At 39.9% G+C, this 19,406-nt stretch overlaps 1 protein-coding gene across 2 annotated transcripts in view; it reads left to right on the top strand.

Moving 5' to 3' along the window:
* Window positions 1-5,055: 5,055 nt before the first annotated feature.
* The window catches only part of cpne5b (copine Vb), a 129,756-nt gene continuing 115,405 nt past the window's right edge, over window positions 5,056-19,406 (top strand). Inside the window, exons 1-2 of one of the 2 annotated variants that reach the window (XM_084928037.1) lie at window positions 5,056-5,140; window positions 5,291-5,563. In XM_084928037.1, the coding sequence (XP_084784163.1) occupies window positions 5,445-5,563 (119 nt within the window). In that variant the 5' untranslated portion in view covers window positions 5,056-5,140; window positions 5,291-5,444. Of the gene's footprint in view, window positions 5,141-5,290; window positions 5,564-19,406 lie in introns of those variants that run through there. The other variant, XM_084928036.1, reaches the window with a different exon arrangement.

Genomic DNA, 19,406 nt, shown 5'->3' on the forward strand with positions numbered 1-19,406 from the left:
GATGTTTTTACTTATTAGGACACTATAACCATATTATAATACAGAAATTAAAGCTACTTTTTAGCCTTAACCCCCCCCCCCCCCTCCTGCCCCTCCCCCCTTTGTTTGAATGTAATAAAGTAAATATTATATGTTTGATGTTGTGGCTTATTACCTGGAAGCATTTGTGGTAGTTTCTTTGCAACAATAACCATAAAATTGGGGTGAAAAATGCAACTATAGAAAAAGTAATAACAGATTAAACCAAATGCCGGGAGGTATAATGATGACCTGCAAACTATTGTGTTAGTTTTTCTGTAACAACAATGACTCAGGGCTGGAAATAAAAAAATGCCCATTCCTATTATATTTCACGGTAATATTTCCTACAATTGAAACCCAAGGACCAGAAAAATATTCTGTATTTGCTAAATGGAAATGCTATAATTTTCAAGTCAAGCATGGGTGCTGTGGTTAGTTTAAGTGACATCACCGGGATGTGCAACTTTGTTTTATTAATGTAGCTCTAAAGGGTGAATGGCAATCTAATTCTTTAAATCATAGTTAACAAATCTGTTAAGACACGTTTCTTCTTATATCACTATTAATATAATGCAGTGTTAGCATTACTTAGTCATTTTATTGTGGATACATTTTGCTTTGGCATTCCAGCCATAAAATTAAAAAAAAGGCTTTTTGAGGGCAGTAACAGGCTAGATAAATAAGGGCCAATTTTAATGGTGTCAGCTTGTGTGACATGGAGCTGAGCACTCCTTGGATTTTCTTCCCTGTAGAAATTTTGCCTTTAGGGATTTCTTTGCCACTGTGCTCTGTATCATTTTCACTTTATTTTCAGCTTTTAAACTCAGTCACCACTTATTAGCAAAGACATAAACCCACTCAACATATGGCTCTCTAGTACAAAAAAATAAATAAATAAAAGAGCGTCCAGGCACCTTCCCATGAGAACTCAGTGATGAACTTTCCCCACAGCAGAAAAACTACTGCATCATTAAAACTTTTGCAAGTCTTCTATCAAGGATTTCATAATTAACTCTAAGAGCTTGTGCGTCTACTGTAGACCTGGAAAAATCAGGTTATTATTATTTTGCCAGTGGCTCTGGCACAGCATGGAGTTCATTGACTTACAAGTACTGCAGGAGCGCACAGGCTGTTAGCCAGCCCATCAGCCACCTACAGGCTGCCATAGTGGCTTCCCACAAATACTGTATATGTGTGTTTCCCTCAGTTTGTCAGTCTTGGAGCAATGATTCATAAAAGCCTTCTTTATGCTGCTTGGCACCTCAGGAGGGATTTGATTTTGGATTAAACCACTGGGCCACAGAGCAGGATTACACTCTGGGAGGGAACATGTGGTCCTTTTGAACTGGGTTTATCAAACCCCCTACTTATCTACAAGGTACACCTGAGTAGACTTGTGTCTTGCAGAGAGGAGCACAAAGCCTCAGCACCAATTTTAAATCCAATTTAATCATAATCAGAGGTCATAAGTCAAAACCACAGTATTGATTTAAGCTGCAGCAAATAATTGTTATCGTAATAGTAAAAATAAATAAATAAATCTGAGTTGTGCTAAATTAGAACGACTGTTCCAAATGCTGTTTTGAGCACAGAAGTCATAATTTGGTTTTGCAGTCTCTCAGCTATGTGGTGATAATTGTGATTTACTTTTTGGTACCACTTTAATTCTAAAGGTCCAAATTATCGCCCTGTGGTAGTCGGGATAGGCTCCACCCCCCATGACCTTGACAAAGATTAGCAGATGAAAATGGATGGATGGATGGATGGATGAATGTATGAAGGGTCTATATCAAGTAAATGACACTAAATGCTTCATATAAAAGGTATAATCCCATGTTAAATTTACACTTGATTCTGAAAACTTTGCTTCATTTACAATGACTACATTTCAGAGAAAGACATTTAAAAAAAACCCTCAAAGCATTTAATTTGAGTGTTATTGAAGCACAGCCATATAAATCAGAATATAACCTTTAAAAGTTTGATTTAACATTTGAACCCTTTTTGTTAAAGATGTTACTTAACACTACTTTGTACTAAAATGAAATTAAAGCTTACTGAGTAATAAAAAAAACACTTTCTTTGGGCTCATTAATTAAAACGAATTGAAAAATATTTGTTAACTGGGAGGTATAAGCACAAAATCTTACAGGTCCCAGAGCTTCTTTAATATTATAATTTCATATGTTGTGTGTTTTTATATTTAATTGCGCTTGAGCATGAAATCATACACACTTTTCATTTTAGAGGAGAAAACATTATTTTAGCACCTGTGCGTCACAGGCAGGCTGAAAATACTACCTGTACCTCCACCCCTACCCCCACCGCTTAATGGGACATCCAAAATGTATTACTTTGTAAAATATTCTTTCTTTCTTAAAAAAAAAAAAGAAAAAAGAAATGTTAAAACTGCAGGAAAATTAGATTAAGTGAGTAAACAAATGTGTCCCTATTTCAGGTGGGTAAAAAAAAAAAAAAGCTTAATTTTCTTGACAGGGCATTTGTTTGCTTTTGCATAATTGCTTCCAGAAAGGCGATCTTTTTGGACAGCATGACGCAAGTAAGAATAAACACAGTAATTAGTGCTTAGAAAACTGCAGGAAGCTGAGAAAATAGGACGGAGAAGGAGGAAAAGGGGCATTTGAATCTCCTATGGTGTTATTAATGTCACTGGCAGTACAAAGCATTGACCACCTCCGAGTCCGTGGCAGATGGATGGGAATAGCATTTAAAGAAGATGTGCAGTATTTTAGAGGGTTTTTTTTTCTCCTATTGATCACTCAAGTTGACCCCACAATATTAAGAATGTAGCACATATAATCAGATATTGCTTTTATATGGCCCAATGAAGAATTTATTTGAAAAAATAAGTTTGATGGTATGGTATATGATCAGAAATTCATAAAATATATATGTTTTTTAATTAAATATGCTAATTTTCAAATGAGAATAACTTATTTTTTTCTATCTATCTATTTTCTGTCTGTGATTGATGACTATCACTGACCAGATGCAACAAACACAGAGGTATTTTTCTATTTAACTCATACAGTGATGTGTTTTCTTTCTTTTTTGTCAGTAACCAGGAGGCAAAACATTGCTCGGTTTCAACACCCCCTCCCCCACAGAACACCCTGTGTTTTCAGATCACAGCACATGAAGCGGTGGAAATAGATTTAGTTTTGATATGTGGATTCCCAGTTTTTAAGAATATACATATGCAAAATATGTCGTATTTCTGAAAAGCCTGCCATCCACAGGTTACTACTCAAGGCAAAATAGATATTGTGAAGGTCTTCTTCCTCCCCTTCCTCCCCTTCCTGTATCTTCTTTTTTTTTTTTTTTTTTGTCCTCTGGCCCTGATCCTGCCAGCCCACTCTGTGGAACATCTGCAATAGCATACTCACCCACTCTAAACAGCAAACCCTTAAAATACATGAATCATCCTGGAGAGAAAAGGGTGGGTATGTAGATGTGTGTGCCTCTTTATCTCTACTTATGGGTGACATATGAGAAAATAATTTGTTTTTATACGTGCACACTGGTGTACGCGTTGGTGAGCACGTGTAAAAGAACGACTGCATGATTTTGTGTGTGTGTGTGTGTTCCTGATCCTGAGTTGGAGAGCTGTGTGGGCAGAAGCATCCTGTGCCGGTGTAAATTGATTTCCAGAATCCAGATGCTAGGTGCACTATGCAGGAAAGAGCTGTGTGCTTCTGCACCCATTTATGAAAGGTGGTATAATGGTTTATGGCTGCATGTGTCTCTGTGATGTGTGTGCGAGAGATAGCAATAGGGAAAGGAGAGACAGAGAAATAGACAGAAAAGGTGCAATGACACAGAAAAATCTGATGTCTCTGTTTCCATATTGACCACAAAAGTAACAACTACACTTTTCCAAGTAGGTGAAAAGGGGCTCCTTTCCTGATAATAATGTTTGTTTATTCACAGCCACAAGTGTACATACATTTCACATACATGTGTAACACTTTCTCCTCCCTCTCTCATATTTGTGAGAAGAGGACGGACAAATATGTGGAGTGTCAGAACAAGTGAGATAAACAGTGAGGTGATGGAGAGAGACCAGCGCACATGTTGCTTGTATTTAGGAACCATACTTATCCAAAAATGACACATCACTATCTTGACAGGCAGTGGCATCAGTTTAGCATATTCATTACAATGTGTGTGTGTTTTTAGAGTGGGTTTTTAGCTGCACAACAACAGGCTAATGGGGGGATGGATGATGGCCATTGTCAAAGGAGCTTGCAAAGAAAAGCGTCTGGACTTCTTTAAGTTAGAGTCAAGTAAACTTAAAGAAGTCCAGACGCTTTTCTTTGCAAGCTCCTTTGACTACGATGACCTGGATGACTGAGAACCTTCACAGACAGATGATGGCCATTAAATCTTTATGTAACTCCCTCACTCTAATCATCATTGATTTTAAATCAGCCAGCATGAACACTTTTAATTGGCAGTTCTGACTGTCTGAAAGTGTTGTGCACAAGCCTTCCATCAAAGAAAGATGGGAAACACTTGCACTTTTGACTTGTGTAAGCACTTAAAGCTGATCCGGCTGTTTTTCTTTCTTTTAAAAAAACAAATCTCAATGGTTCACTGGGGTGTTGAATTTCTTTACTGTTTCGCATTCTGTTATGCCTTCTCAAAAGTCCAATATATAAAATGTTCCAATATAAAAAATAAAAAATAGATGACTAAATATTGTGCTCCAGCTTTGCTCTTCAGCCTTCTAAACATGGGTTGTCCCGACTAGCAGGACTGCTTCCAATTTGCACTCAGTCTCACAAGCATCCTTCAGGACAACCAGCTTTTTGATGCCACGCCTTAGAAAAAGTCCAAAAATACGAAATAACATCAATTAGTCATCTGCTATGACTGACACTCGAGTGCACGCTGAAGAGTAGGCTACACAGGATGTTGCAGGGTGACAACAGCAGCGCCAGTGTACAGGGTTGCCAGCACTTGATTGTAATTCCGTGTGGGAGGAGGATGGGTGGGTTTAAGTGTATGTAGTCATTCCTCTTCACACGCTCCGCTGTGCGCACACGGTGAAGACAAAAGCAGAGAGCGGTCCACCTCTCCATGTGACGTCCAGCAGGTCGGTGAAAGCGCAACAGTAATCTCAGAAATCAAGAAAAAAAAAACAAGTATTTACGCTGCGCAGAGTTAACCAAGTGCGCCCTTTTCCTTTTCCTTTTTTTCCCCTGGGTGTTCCCTCACTGGGTACTCTCCTCTCCATCCTCTCCAGCTTCAACATTTGTGAAGTGGCTGCCTCACCCGGTCGGACCGGAGGCCGTCTGGTCTCTGATCTGTTATCAGGAGTCACCGGAGACTCGCTGCGCACCGCCGGCACCAGGCTGTGTGCCTCTCGGATCACACCCGAGCCACCACGAGCTCTGGCGATGGACATGATGGAAGGAGACGTTATGGACAAGCTGGAAGACACGTCATCGGTGTACGACTTCGACCCGATCACCGGCAACATTCCGGCCACCAAAGTAGAGATCACCGTCTCCTGTAGGTGAGTCGACGCGTCCGCAGAGAGCGGAGAGCGCAGCGGACCACCGGCGGTCAGGAAAGTTCGGTGTTCGGACTGCATGTTAGACCTGTGCTATAAAAGTTGTGAAAAGCGCCCCACCCAACTCATCCTATACGTGTAGCTGCAGATTTTGCTGTGCAGACCGTTAGTTTCCATGGTTTGGTTTAAAAGGAAAGTTGTTTGTATCATTTTTTTCTACTTAAACTCTCAGTGTAAGACGTGTGTGCATTTATCTGAGAAAAAGTTCCAATTTCCCTTGAACTTTTCAGGTATTTCCAATTTGCCATAAAAAAAGTGTCTGAAAATGTGCACAACATCACATTATTTCGTTTCCCTGTGTATACATATTCAAGGTAAAATCTGGGAGGAAATCTTTTATGCTGCCAGCTCTTTTTGTTGAAACACTGTTTGAGGACAAAATAATTCCATGTGACATAATACATCACCAAACATGGTAATAATTATATATTAGACAGATCCTTTAATGTGACATCTTTTCAGCCAGAAGCCTCTTTCATGCTGTGCCCATTGTAACCGCTGGCTGCTTTCAGAACACTAAAAGCCTCATTCTTACCTCCCCTACACTCTTTAAAAAGTAGTGGATGTTAAAGATTCAAAGGTTTGCATCACGTTCACACAGCGCCCGTGTCCTTGGCCTCAAGCTTACTCCCATTTTTATTATTTTTCAGTACAAAAGGATTCAGAAAGCCTCTCAGGAAGAGAAATCCACCCTCACCAAATGAATCTCCCTACAGCGCTCGTTCAGTGAGAATAGACAGTCACTCCTCTTCCCATTAGAAGAAGGTTTTAAAGTCAAGGCTTTCAACGTCTTTCACCTCTCAGACACTCCAGTGCTGGCATGTGTGAGCATCTTCGCACACACGCATGCACATACACACTGAACCGCACATGAATGTTTCTGGTCTTTGATGCTGGATTTTGGGTTGGTGAGCCACTGAAGCAGAGTGAGTTTGAGCTATAACAAGCTGCGTGTGCATTATTGATGCGCTTTCTGGCATTCAGAGAAGCTCGCTGCCACATTATTCGTCTCAGAGTAAAAAAACCAAAAAAAACAAAACATAGCCCTGCTTGGAATTTACTGAATGAACGGCCGTTGTGCTGCTGGGCGATGGTGGGGAATCAGCTTAGATGACGAATGGGTAGCAAACTGGTTGCCTACCAATGAAAGCCCTGCACGCTCTTGGATTTTGATGTTTCTCAGCCTGTAATGATGAGGCGAATGAAATTATATCATTGCTGATACGCAATTAAGCACCATTCAGGTGACAAGCCCCAGCATATATGCAAATGGTTCCTCTGCATGTGTGTACATTTGTGCTGATGTGTTTTTAAAATAAAAAAGAGGGAGAAAACCAAAGCAGTGGTGCACAACCCTCCTGGCAGAAAGAAGAGGAGTTTGTTGAGAGGAAATCATTAATTGAAAGGAGAAGGTCGATGCATCTCCCTCCTGCTTCACTGCCACCTTGTTTGTGTCTGTGAGACAGATTGAGAGTTCGAAAAGCTACGAGTTCATCTTATGTTTGATGTCTTGGTAATTTAGACTTTTATTAAAGGCAGGAAGATGTATAGATGGTCTTTACCTGTACATAAATGGTTTATACTCATACATACTCAAACCAAGCGCTACAAGCTCTCTACTTAAGGGCTTGTCCTTACTGTGATCATGCCACACATAGGAAAAAATGCTAATGAGCTACTCACACCTTAAGAGTGCAAAAGGTTGCTCACATAACCCCATAGTAGGGATTTTGCTTTGTAGACTACAATCCCTGCTCTCTGTAATAGCTAATAACAGGCTACTCTATCAGCCGCAATTGAAGCAGAGGAAATCAACAGTTAAATCTCTCTGTCACAGTCAAATACTTCTAATAACAGTTCAAGGCCTCACAAATCCTCTAAATCCTTTGTACAGATGTTGTGTGACTCAGATTCCTATTGAGGAGATGAGCCTCCCCGTTGGCTCTTCTATGCAGTTCTCCCTTTGTCATCATGTCCGTGCGCGCTCTGAAACCTCGAAACCATGATGATAGTCGTTCCCTTCGGGTTAATACCCCCTATTACAGGCTGCACCCCCTGCTTTTGACATCGTGTTATTATCAGGACCAGTGACAAACAGAGAGCGCTGAGCGGGCACAGGATCAGGGAAAAAGAGGGAAAATGACAAGAATTGAAATGTCTTTAATTCAAGGCAAGGAGAAGCATGAGAGATTTGGGGTGGTAGGACATTTTTGTCATATAAAAGAGATCATCCTTTTCCAATCAGAAGCTCTTCTGAATATTCACCAAATAGATTTAGCTTCTACGACAGTCCTTCGGTTATGTCTGTCACCATGCTCGCATTGCTCGCTTACGTTTGATGTGTAACTTGCGGCACATTTGTTTTGTGAGAGAGCCTGGCCTTTGGAAATGAAAGACCGGTGAGACGGTTTGACACGGCAGAAAGAAGAAAAAATATTGGGGGCCAACACTGAACGTGTGGTTTTTCTTAAAATGGTGTTTACACACCCACAGGGATTGCCAGTCAATGGTCATCTTCTGAAGGTCAGTGATGAGAAGAGGGCGCAACCTGCACTAGAACAGAAATGCACTGGAAAAGCTTGGCTTTCATTCAGCCCTTTATTATATCCCTCTTTGCCATTTGCTTCATTTTCTAACTGTCCAGTCAGTTCAACAAAATAAAGCAGTACTTATGCATCTAAGGCCATTTACCAGTGTCCCAGTCAGCTCTGGGGACACTGACTGGCTTGTTTATTGAAGAGCAGGTCTGTCAGCTGCCAAGAGTGATATGGTGAAAAACAGCAGACTCACCTGGCATGATGTGTTGCTGTGTTACAGTGTTGGAGCTTGCATAAACATAAGCTTAGAGTATGAGCTGCATTTCGAAGCTGCCATTGTAGACCAGTGGTTGGACCTAGTATTCGTTTTTGCCATTCATTACCATTCAGTAACAGAGAACATGAAGGGCTTTCTAGCACCTCAACTCAATGGCAATCACCTGGCTAACATCATTTGGAGGAGGGCACGAGATAAAAAGCTTCATTATTTAATTCCGATGGTTAGAAGAGCCTGTCAAACCTTTAAAATGCTTTAGTGTTAATAAATTACATTTAGGGTTTTTCAGATATCACCTTTAATCTGTTTTTCAGCAAAAAAAAAAAAAAAAAGGATATGCACTGAGCTTAGGTGATGAAATATTCATACATGAAGGGCACACACAGGGGCACAGTTGGAGCAGGCGGTTAAGTTTAAAATTTACTGGAGTCATTTTAAAATGTGAAAAGATGTTAATTTTGGGACAGTTAATAACAATAGAGTTAATAGGGCTCAAAAAGCATTGGTGATTTTTTTTGCCTAAATTGAGGATAATTTCAATAATAATGGTTTGAGGAGTTCTAATTTAGAAGTCATACAGGGATGAAAAATCTGAAAAAAAAAAACCCTCAAACAGCTGCTGCTGTCTTAAAGATGTGCTTAACCAGAGTTTTACAAGGTACTTGCCAGATTACAGTTCTTGCGTAGAGTTAGGCTCCTTGTTCTTCTCGTCTTCTTGTCAGGGAAGATAGTCTTTGCATTTCTGGGATCACTGCCATGCTGTTAAATTAATTTGTAATTTGTGGCCCTCCCCGGTTGGCTGGGAAAGTGCCCCAAATGTTTGCACAGCTCTGTACAAGCAAGGGACTGATTGGGGTTAAGAGAAGTGAGGTGTGATTTCTACAGAGCACTGGGTCAAAGTTCACATCGACTGAATGCAGTGCGGAGACCCAATTATACCATTAATGGATCGTCCTTTTCTTCGAGAGCGACTTCTAATCTAAGGGCTTCCCTAAGGCTGAAGATAGATCTTGTAGCTGCTGAATTTTACTTTAATTGGTGGCTTGTGGTAGTGATATAATAATTCTATTCTTGTAGTTAGAGCATAGTTTGCTAACAGGAGGTGGTGGTGGTGGGGTTGACGTGGGATTTCACAGCTTGGTTTTGAGTGCAGGCAGTGGATGTGTTGCGGTGATTAAATTCCTCTGCTAAATGCCTGGATGGTCTGCATTTGCATATAGAAACTTGTACTTATGAGAGCCCTGTTTTAAGCATCTGCTAGCTTCCTTTACAGATCTGGGACAGAAAGCGTCTCACAGAGCGTAGAAAAGCCCTAAGGAGATCCTGCACCGCTGCTTATTATCACTCTGGTTTCCCTTGCCTTTCACATTGGGTCTCTCTCGGTCTGAGCTCTTTTAGTGTGAATGTGTACTGCACCACAAGCTTCACTGAAGCTTATTAGCCTCATGAAGAATGCTGTGTATAAAACATGAGCTCAGCTTTGCAAACCACAATATAATTATCTTCCAGATGACTCCCCACTGCTGTGAAAAGTAAGACAAACCTCTTTCTGTGTCTCTCTCTCTCTGAAACACACACACACACACACACACACACACACACACACACACACACACACACACACACACACACACACACACACACACAGTAATTTTTAAACACTACAGAGAAAGAACACTGCACGATGTCACACAGCCTAACTGACTTTAGTTTGTTAGGCTGTGTGGGAAAAAGAGAAATAGAGGTAGGGAAGAAAAGATAGTGTGGATGGTTAGGATGTAGATAAAGAAAGGCTGAGATGAGAAACACAGTGAGCTGGATACACTCATCATTGCACAGTAACTGGAAGGCAGGGATGTAAATTCAATAAGAAGACCCCCCCCACACCACACACCACCCTGAAAAAAGAGGGGGGGGGGAGTAAAAAAGTAATTGGATTTATTGAGAGTATTTCTGCTCCTCTCAGCAGGTTAAGTTTACAAATAGACTGCAGGTTTGTCTTAGTACCTGATGTGATGCTTTATTGAAATGTTAGCAACAGAAGTAAATGAGAAAGCACAACACAGTAATGATCTGGGGGCAATATAAACAGGTTGTGAACATACGGTTGGCATATCTATGGCACACAGGTGCATATTTAAACACCTAGCAGTTTGAAGGAGAATAATCATTCATGTCTATGACCACCTGGTGAATCGGGCCTAACATTTGCTCAGCTCTTGGTTTCACCAATACATTACCATCAAATACTGTGATAAAGGTTGCAGAAGAGTAGTTAGCACTGTTGCTTCATAGTGAGAAGGGTCCTGGTTGGCTGTGGCTTTTACAGTTACTGTTTGCATGTTCATTTTCTGTCTACATGGGTTTTCTTTTAAAGACAGCCCTGTTAATTGTTTGTTCTAAACTTGATGCCGATGAGAAATTGTATTTTTGTATATTTAACCCTGTCGCCACTTTAGTCTGCTTTGCTATTGAAAATATCTTTTGAAATCTTTGTTAAAAATGACTTTTAACCCCTACAATAATTTAAATTGAAAATTATGTCAAATTCTTCATAAAATACTCTATTCTGTGATATAAAAGACAAAAGAAAAAACAAACTCCCATTCAGTTTTAAACTGATAGCAAACTGATTCCTTTTCCCCCCATACTGATGCATCAAGCCTTTGAAGCAATTTCAAAGGCAACATGGTCACAACTTCATTGCACATGGTGGCAGTAATTTTGTTCATGGTCTGTAACCCATGTTTTTCCCAGTGTGATTGTAGCATTACCCCTTTATTTCCTTAATTTTCTATCCGTGCAAAAGATTCCAGCAGAACTGCAAATCTAACGTGGATTAATCTGCCTTTGGGGCCTTTGTGAATATGGAAGCAGCTGGACAAAGCTTTTATGTTTATATATAAATCAAGCTCTAAAAAGGAATTTCCAGATCATTACTCTAAATATTCTGCTAATTACAGTAAGCCATGGTCATTAGGCAGAGCAAGCCACAAAAATAAAACTAGATTTATCTTAAATTGAACAAGCTGAAACAAGGGAGCAAAAGGAAAAAAGAAGTAAAGACATGTTTCTTAAGACAAATGTCTCTCAAATAAAATATGCACATCTTCTCTAAAAAAACAACAAAAAAAAAAACAAGAAACCCCAGAGGTGATCTACTGCCTGAAGCTTTATATAACGGTGGAGAACAACGATCCTAACAGTTAAACTATAGTCATTCTGCTCTTGCAGTTTCTACTTATAGTTTAGGTTTAGTTTCTTATTTTCTGGAACAGTCTTATGACATTTCATTGTGCTTGTTGAGGCTACACTGATATCATTCCTTTTCCTTTTACTCTGTGCTTCTTAAGTTTCCCTCTGTGTAAGCTGAAGATGAGCTACCACCTAGGACCATATGGCACTCTAACACCTGCAACACTGACGAGGCTGCTCCAGTGCCACTCTGACTGTAACTACCTCCTACACAGCCGTGTCCTTTTGGGGGCCAAAACACAAAATCTTGAGACAGTACCTGATAACCTCACTTTTCTTCCTGTCCCGCTTTGCTGGATTTTTGTAGCTAACCAGTAAACAGCTGTGCGATCGCTGGCATGCATGTATGAGTGCTAAGACTGTTCTATAACAGCAACAGTTCACTTGGGAGTCAAATTAAACCAGTGTGTGAAGTGTAGAAGCAGCACAGATTAAATACACATCAGGAGCGGTTCTGGCTTTGTTGTTTTTGCATTGATCTACAAAAAGCATATTGTATTTTGTTGCGTCTGTGTGGAGCTGTTTGCGTGCAAAAGGACATTTAGATTCTGTTACAGCATGAAGCACTCTCTTTTCTTGACCTAGCAGAACCAATCGAGCGTTTTCTACACTCTAATTTCTTCACCAACACAGTGAATTGATGCATTTACTATGTTTCGTAGTGGGTTTTTTTGTTTTTTGTTTTTGCCTTTTTAAATTCCTTTTACAGTGCCTTGTGTGCACTGATAGACAGGCTGTGACTAATGCTTTCAGTAAATCAATAAAATGGACTGTGGGCATACAGAAGAGATTAAATGTGCACATGTCAAGAGCTTGAATCCACCTTTTAAAAGCAATGTTTTCTTTGCCCACTCATTTGTTTCATATGAATGAAAAACAAAATGTCATCATCTTTTGCCCCTAAAAAACTGCCTTGTTTTTTTTTTGTTCACTATTATTACACTGATATTATAAAGATGCTAATTTTCATCCGTCACTCCTCGCCCTACACCCAATAATCCCCTCCAGCCCTGACAGCAGCACTGTTCAGTTGTCAGCATCTTCACAGAGCAATGCCTATAATCAGCTCTGTCAGCCCTGCTACTGAGAATTAACTGTCTCATTCCTGCAGCCATCAAATTCTTCCATCCTGCTTGTATCAAGCTCGTATCTTGCAGCTCTTACTCCAGAGTGAGAGAGAATCTCCTTGAATGCCAACGAGGCCTGGTGAGACCGTCGACGACAGCCACTGAACATAGGCGATGTTAAGTTCAGAGGAAGAAGGGTAACACTCTCCTCGAGTGTTAATGATGGTTCACTGTCATGCTGGCTTTAGTGGCTGAGAGGCTGGAACGAGGCTTTGATCTGTGCTCTCTGGCTGACAGGACTTGCTGGGTCTCTGGCAGGAGGAGGGAAGTCATGGGAAGACAAAGTCAAATTTATGATAAAGGACTGGAGAAATGGAAGATCACCTAAAAGCCTTGCTTGGTGTCCTAAATAGCTACACTGTGACCAGTAAACATGTTAGAGGGCAAACATTAATTTCAAGTTGAGGTGGAGAAAGGGTGCCGTTGCTAAGACCTTTGAAATGCAACCTCGCTGTGACTTTGGTGACAGTGAAATTGATTTGTTTTTTCCTGAGAAACATAAACATAGCTCCAATTACATATTTTTCTTTACAAAGCTCTAGTATGCTCCCCAAACCCATTCTTAGCAGGTTTTTAGCTTAACCGATTCCCCGATAAGGAATCTTTTCACAGCCGTGTTCCATAATTTATGTGATATATACCTGCAATGCTTGCTTTTGACCCGAAACCTTCAGAATAATTTTCCTCTTTACAAGGTAGACACTTTTTTATTTCCTTTTCGACTTTAGCTTTTTTTTAATCCTCATCTTATCAGTGTTGCTACAGTCAGATCTGTTCTGATGAGCGAAAGCTCCGGTGTTCATATCTTTATTTCCAGACAAAAGCAAACAATACGGGAGGGTGCAGATGTTTCCATAATAGCAAACAAGGTTCAAACTGATTAAATGGCATATTTTGATATTATAAAAAGATTTGCAACATAGGACCATTATTTTTGAAGCGTGGCTATGTGCTGGAATAACACAGACACAGCCATATTCAAACCAGGCATTTACTCATTTGCATACATACTGGGAAATCAGTAATTTGTTGTCTTAGTGTGCTTTGAAGGTAGGGATTAATATATATGTGCATGTTTGATCTGCATGCGGAGGCTCACACATCACCTAAATAGTTTGTTTAATTGCAGGATCTTTTAATAATATCTGAGCAAGGTCTATAGCTCACTTGTGTCAGAGACCTTATTAGCATTTTTGTCAAAGTAGCACCGGACTTTGGGATTAGTATTGGTATCTCACGAGTCTTATTATGGTATTCCATAATTGGATTCATTTGGCTTTTCAGATGGAGCTTTTGGACACATATCTGCAGGCACTCAGCATGATAGTGGTGTTTGTTGAGAAAACAGATGCATGTTACCTGTTTAATGCTTTTAGGTACTTGCATGTTATTCAGACCAGCAGTAGCCAACAATGTACTGGAGCTATCAAAATGCATTTTGGTTGTAGATAGTGTACAGGGCCAGGAGATCAGTAATAAATGTGGAATATAAAATATGTATACAAAACCCACTAACTCAAAGATTCGCTGTGCCTTCTGTGCAACGAGAAGTCACTGTTTGTACTTGGGTCATTTGGGATATGCATGAAATCCCTTCCAGCGTAGCTGTAATAGTGTCTGGTGAGTTTCCAAAGTCATCTGAAAGACAGACATACCTGACAAAGATTCAGTTTATGCATCTGAAGTCAAAAAATAAAACTCAACAATAAAATGCACTAAAAATCAAAAGCTTCTAATAAACAAGACAGGTGCACGAACAGCCATTTACCGTGCGTGAATCGCGCCCATTGTGCTGTGGTAGGAGCATCTGTCCTCGACATATGTGATGGAGTAATGGGAGCTTAATAGCTCTCAGTCGGAGCTATTCAGGAAGGTGAGTCACAGCTGTGGACAGCTATCATCACCTGGCAACTAAAAAGATGATGTTTTTCACCTTAACGGGGACCCAGACACTGCGGGTGATGCATTTTAATTCACTTCATTGAACTAATTAGTTTCGAATGGGATACCCATACAGCTGATTGGACCTCCATTTGTTGGTGGGTCAATAATACTATAACACTCAGCTAACTAGCTGCTTAGAGCTATCTGACTCTCAATGGGCTGGCTCCTGCCACAAAAGCTTTAAACTCATTGCAGCATTTCATCAGCAACATGCTCGTTCAGAAGTTTTTTTAATGGTCGTTTTAGTCTTTGAACATATTTCTTGACAGGATGATTTGAATTTGTATCTGTGGAGCTTATAATTAGAAATAATTAGCGATACGCCTTAGCTCATGAGCTTAGTCTGTTACTGATATGTGCTGGTTGGCTCTGATGCTAATTTTCCCAGAGCGTTTTATCAGCAAACATATTGCTGTGTTGAATTGAAGTCATACATCTATTAGTGTGTGTCTAATTTAACTAAATCCTATAAGATCATTTTTTATTAAAAGTCACTTTTTAAATTTCCAATAGCGTCACTTGGCTTTTCATTGTGACCTGTAAGCTTCACAGTAATATACTGTGCACCTCAGCGTAATTCTTCAGTACGTAGGGCAGCGTGAGACTCTCTAATATTGTGGGTCGAGTTACTTTGGTTGCTAAGGACATACATTATAACCATGGTAACTAAAAAAATGTCAAAGAACCTTGTTGGGTAAGTCTGTCTTAATAAAACTAATTTTTAACAAAGGTTTGTAAAGTAAAGCAGTCAAAGAGAGGACTTGAATGCTTGTCTTGTGGTTGGAGTTCTTGGTTGGTGCCATGTGTCACTCCACCAGACGCATGACACCATCATACGCAGGTATGCAAGTTTGTCTTCTTCCTCAAATTGTAAAATGACATTAAACTGGTGTCTCACTGCACTGGAAAAAGATGCCAAATGGATACCACGTTCAGCTTGTGATAGGTGGGAGTGTTTTGTTTAACGCTTTTTTGAATTCTTCACTAACTGTGCCTGTTAAAAGCTGTTTGTTGACACTCTAAAGCCAGAAATTCCAAATGAAATCAGGTATTAAGATTTTTATCACAAGCGAGAGTCAAAAAAATGAATGAAAGCAGTCTAACAGTGTCATTGTTTATACAAACTGTTGGGCCGTTAGCATCTTGTAGTGAATGATGCACGATTGAATTCACTCCTCAGAGTAGATGTGAAATTGTTTGCCTATTCTCAGGCCGCAGGGCTATTTCAGCTCTGGCTCTGAGCCCTTCAGTGCGGGATAGGATGATTGGGCAAGATGGGCATGTGTGGTACAGCAAAACTGGAGAGTGTGAAAAGTGTGTGGGTGAGATGACTAGTTTTGATTATGGAGCTACCAACGCCCTGAGGGAAAATAGATAATGAATGAGTGAAAAAAATGTGTGTGTGAGTGTCTGTCTTGTTCTCTAGGCTGCCTATTGATTGCATATGTGATGGTTTAGGACAGTTATTGTTACGGATCATTTCTGGACTCAAACAAATAACTGCACATATAGCTGAATAAACATTTTTCTGTCATCTCTTAAAATAAGTTAGTTCCCCACTCCAAGGACTGCTGTAATGAAAGGATAGCAGTTTCTTAGCCCTACACTGAAAGGAGTGAAAACTTCTCAAAGCAGCTAAGACATTATGGACTTTTGAAGTTATTTTATTTCAGAAATATTGACATTTACTATATATTGCGATTTTTCTGCAAATCTAAGCTGGAAGTGTGGCTGAAATTAGTCTGCAGGATCAATTATTTATGAAGTTTATCTTACTGAATCTTTACCGTAGCTTTCAAAGCTCCTTTTTTATATCTAAGGTACAATGATAGATTTATGCATGCTGACGAATCATAGTAACTATGCATCATAATGGTAAAGAAAGGTGATTAAAGTGACTTTGAGTGCCACTGGGAGTTCTGATAATTTCAGAAATTGTTCTCTGGGAGAAAATGCCTTCTTGATGGTGGATTTTAGAGGAGAATGTCCAAACTGTTTTGAGCTGATAGGAAGAAAACAGTAATTCAAATAACCACTTGTTACAACCAAAGTATGCAGAAAGACATCTGTGAATGCACAACATGTGACACAAGCGGCAGAGGTTCACACCAGGTGCCACTCCCTTCTCCTAAAAACAGAAAAAATGATGCTAAAATTTCACCAAAAATGGAGAATAGAAAATTAGAACAAAGTTGAATGAACTGATCAGTTTTGATTTCTGCTGCAGCATTCAGATGGCAAAGTCAAAATTTGGCTTGAACAACATGAAAGCATCGATCCAGCCTGCCTTGTATGAGTGCTTCACACTGCTGGTGATGTAATGGTATGGAGGACATTTTCTTGCCACACCCTACCTGAATATTGGTGGTGACTATGCCCTGTGTTCTCTTTATGAGCACAGTGTACCATCTTTGATGCTGATAACACACCTTGTCACGAAGCTCAAATGATCTTAAACTGGTTCATTGAACAATACAGTTTTTTCACTGTACTCAAACGGTCTCCACAGTCACCAAACCTCAGTCCAATCGGGACGTGGTGGCACGGGACAATGATATTAAGGGTGTGCAGAAACAAATCTCCAGCAACTGTGTGACGTGGTCTCTATGATCCAAAGTCTGTGAGCACCTTGTTAAATCTATGCCACAAAGAATGAAGGCAGTTTTGAAGGTAAATGTGGGTAAAACCCAATGCTAGAAAAGTGGACCTAATAAAATGTCTGTCTACACAGAATTGGATGGATTACAGTAGCTTAAACACATTCAATTCTAAAATGATTACAAATCAGGAAAATAATGTCTCTGTTTACCTTGTGCAGTGTGTGTGGTCGTCTTCTAAATAGTAGCACGTTAGCCTGTTAACCTTTGGATTAAAACCTCTTAGAAGAAATGGAGCTTCGCAGATTTGAAAGCATTCTTTAGAGCCTTACTTCATGTTAAGATGTGTGTGTGTTGTTTGTGTCTCTGTGAAATCGAGTGTAGCTCGTTAGCTAAAAGAACACGTCTTGGTGGGGGCAGAGGTGGACATCTGACAATGAAATCTTCACTCTACAGTGACACACTTCACTGATGCACATTTACAATGGCTTACTCGGAAGCAGTTTCCAAAGTTTTTCTCCCTGGATATTAGTTTTACAGTATGGACTTGCTCTCATTTCCATTTTGCTTTTCATCTCAAGAATCTTGCTGCATTTGCAAGTTGTAGAAGCAGAGAGCTGGAACTTCCTTGGTAGTTTTTCAATTGTAGAGAAGCAGATGCTTTTCCTGTTCATTGGGAAAAACAGACCCGAGCTTATATGTGTTTGCATTAAAAGCAGAAGTGAGACTGAAAGTTGCACATAATATTTTTCAGGTCACAAAAAACAGATGATGCAAACTATAAGCGTCCAATAAAGTGCATTTTGTCACGGCTGTAAACATACAGTATGCCCTGTTGTCTGTTACATGACCTCTGTTGTCTTCAGACACAGTACACACCGTGCTGTTAGGAATTTTGTGACAATCCCAAGCTTCCCTGCCAGGCTGTGAGCTCGCTGTTTCTGTCTGGCAGGCTGAGCAGGAATCTCCCCAGAGGAAGTCGTGGGCTGAATAATTCAACAGCTGGTGGGAAAAACGATCTTGCTTGGTTCTACCATCGATCTGACGCTAAAGCAATACCAGCACTACAGTTTGGACTCATATGACTGAAGCTATGAGGAGTCCTTTATTTATGAATTGCTGCTGCTAGTGGCTTTGTTATTGGTGCAAGACGGATGAGAGGCTCTTATTTGTAGGCAAGGTATGGCCAATTATGTTAAACTTTATGATCTATGACTGACTATATCACTGTGATGTATCGAAGGACTTATAGAATGTATTACATTTTTCTATTAGTCAAATAAGACAAAGAGATAATAAAGAAAAATGACAGGACAGTGATAAGATGAGGAACAGAGATGAAGGGCCAGTCAATGGTTCGTGATGCATCATCTAGCTGTAATAACACTCTGCTTTACCCAGTGCTCCTCGTCCTGCCTTATAAACCAATTACCCTACTTCTTCCACCTCCACATTTTCTTATATTGCTTCCTCTATATTACCTTTTCATCCCTTCCTCATCTATTCACTCCTTTCTCTGGTCATATGCCACTGTCTTCTAACTTACCAAATGAAGTTAATACCAATCTTTTTGTTCCACGCAGTGATTTTTTTCTTCAAGATGTTTCATAACCAACATATTACAACCAATCCTTGTTTAAATGTCCTTGGGAAAAAACAAACAAACACCTTGTTTCTGGTTTTCTTTAGTCCATTTGTCCTCATATTTTTGAAACAGCAGGATTTTTTGAAGCTTAAAAAGCCATTTTTCTTTTCTTTTCTTTCTTTCTTTTCTTTTCTTTTTTTTTTTATTACCAAAATTAATTCAGAGTTCAAACCCACTGGCTGAGGCCTGGAGATTGCATGATTTTTCTATTCACTAGTTCTTTGGTTGCTCGGCTTTCTTTGCCGAGTCGAAAGATGCGCATAAATTCCAAACCAGCCACAGACATACTAAAACATATAGGAATCAATGCTGGAGCTTCAAGGTGTAGGGATATTTTTTACTTGTTTATGCTGTTTCGAAATAGCGTGGTATTTGGAAGATGGACTGGTAGCAGTGAGAGTAAT

This window comes from Perissodus microlepis, chromosome 5 (assembly GCF_051167445.1).
Source record: "Perissodus microlepis isolate ML-2025 ecotype Zambia chromosome 5, ASM5116744v1, whole genome shotgun sequence".
In the NCBI taxonomy this organism is placed as follows: Eukaryota; Metazoa; Chordata; class Actinopteri; order Cichliformes; family Cichlidae; genus Perissodus; species Perissodus microlepis.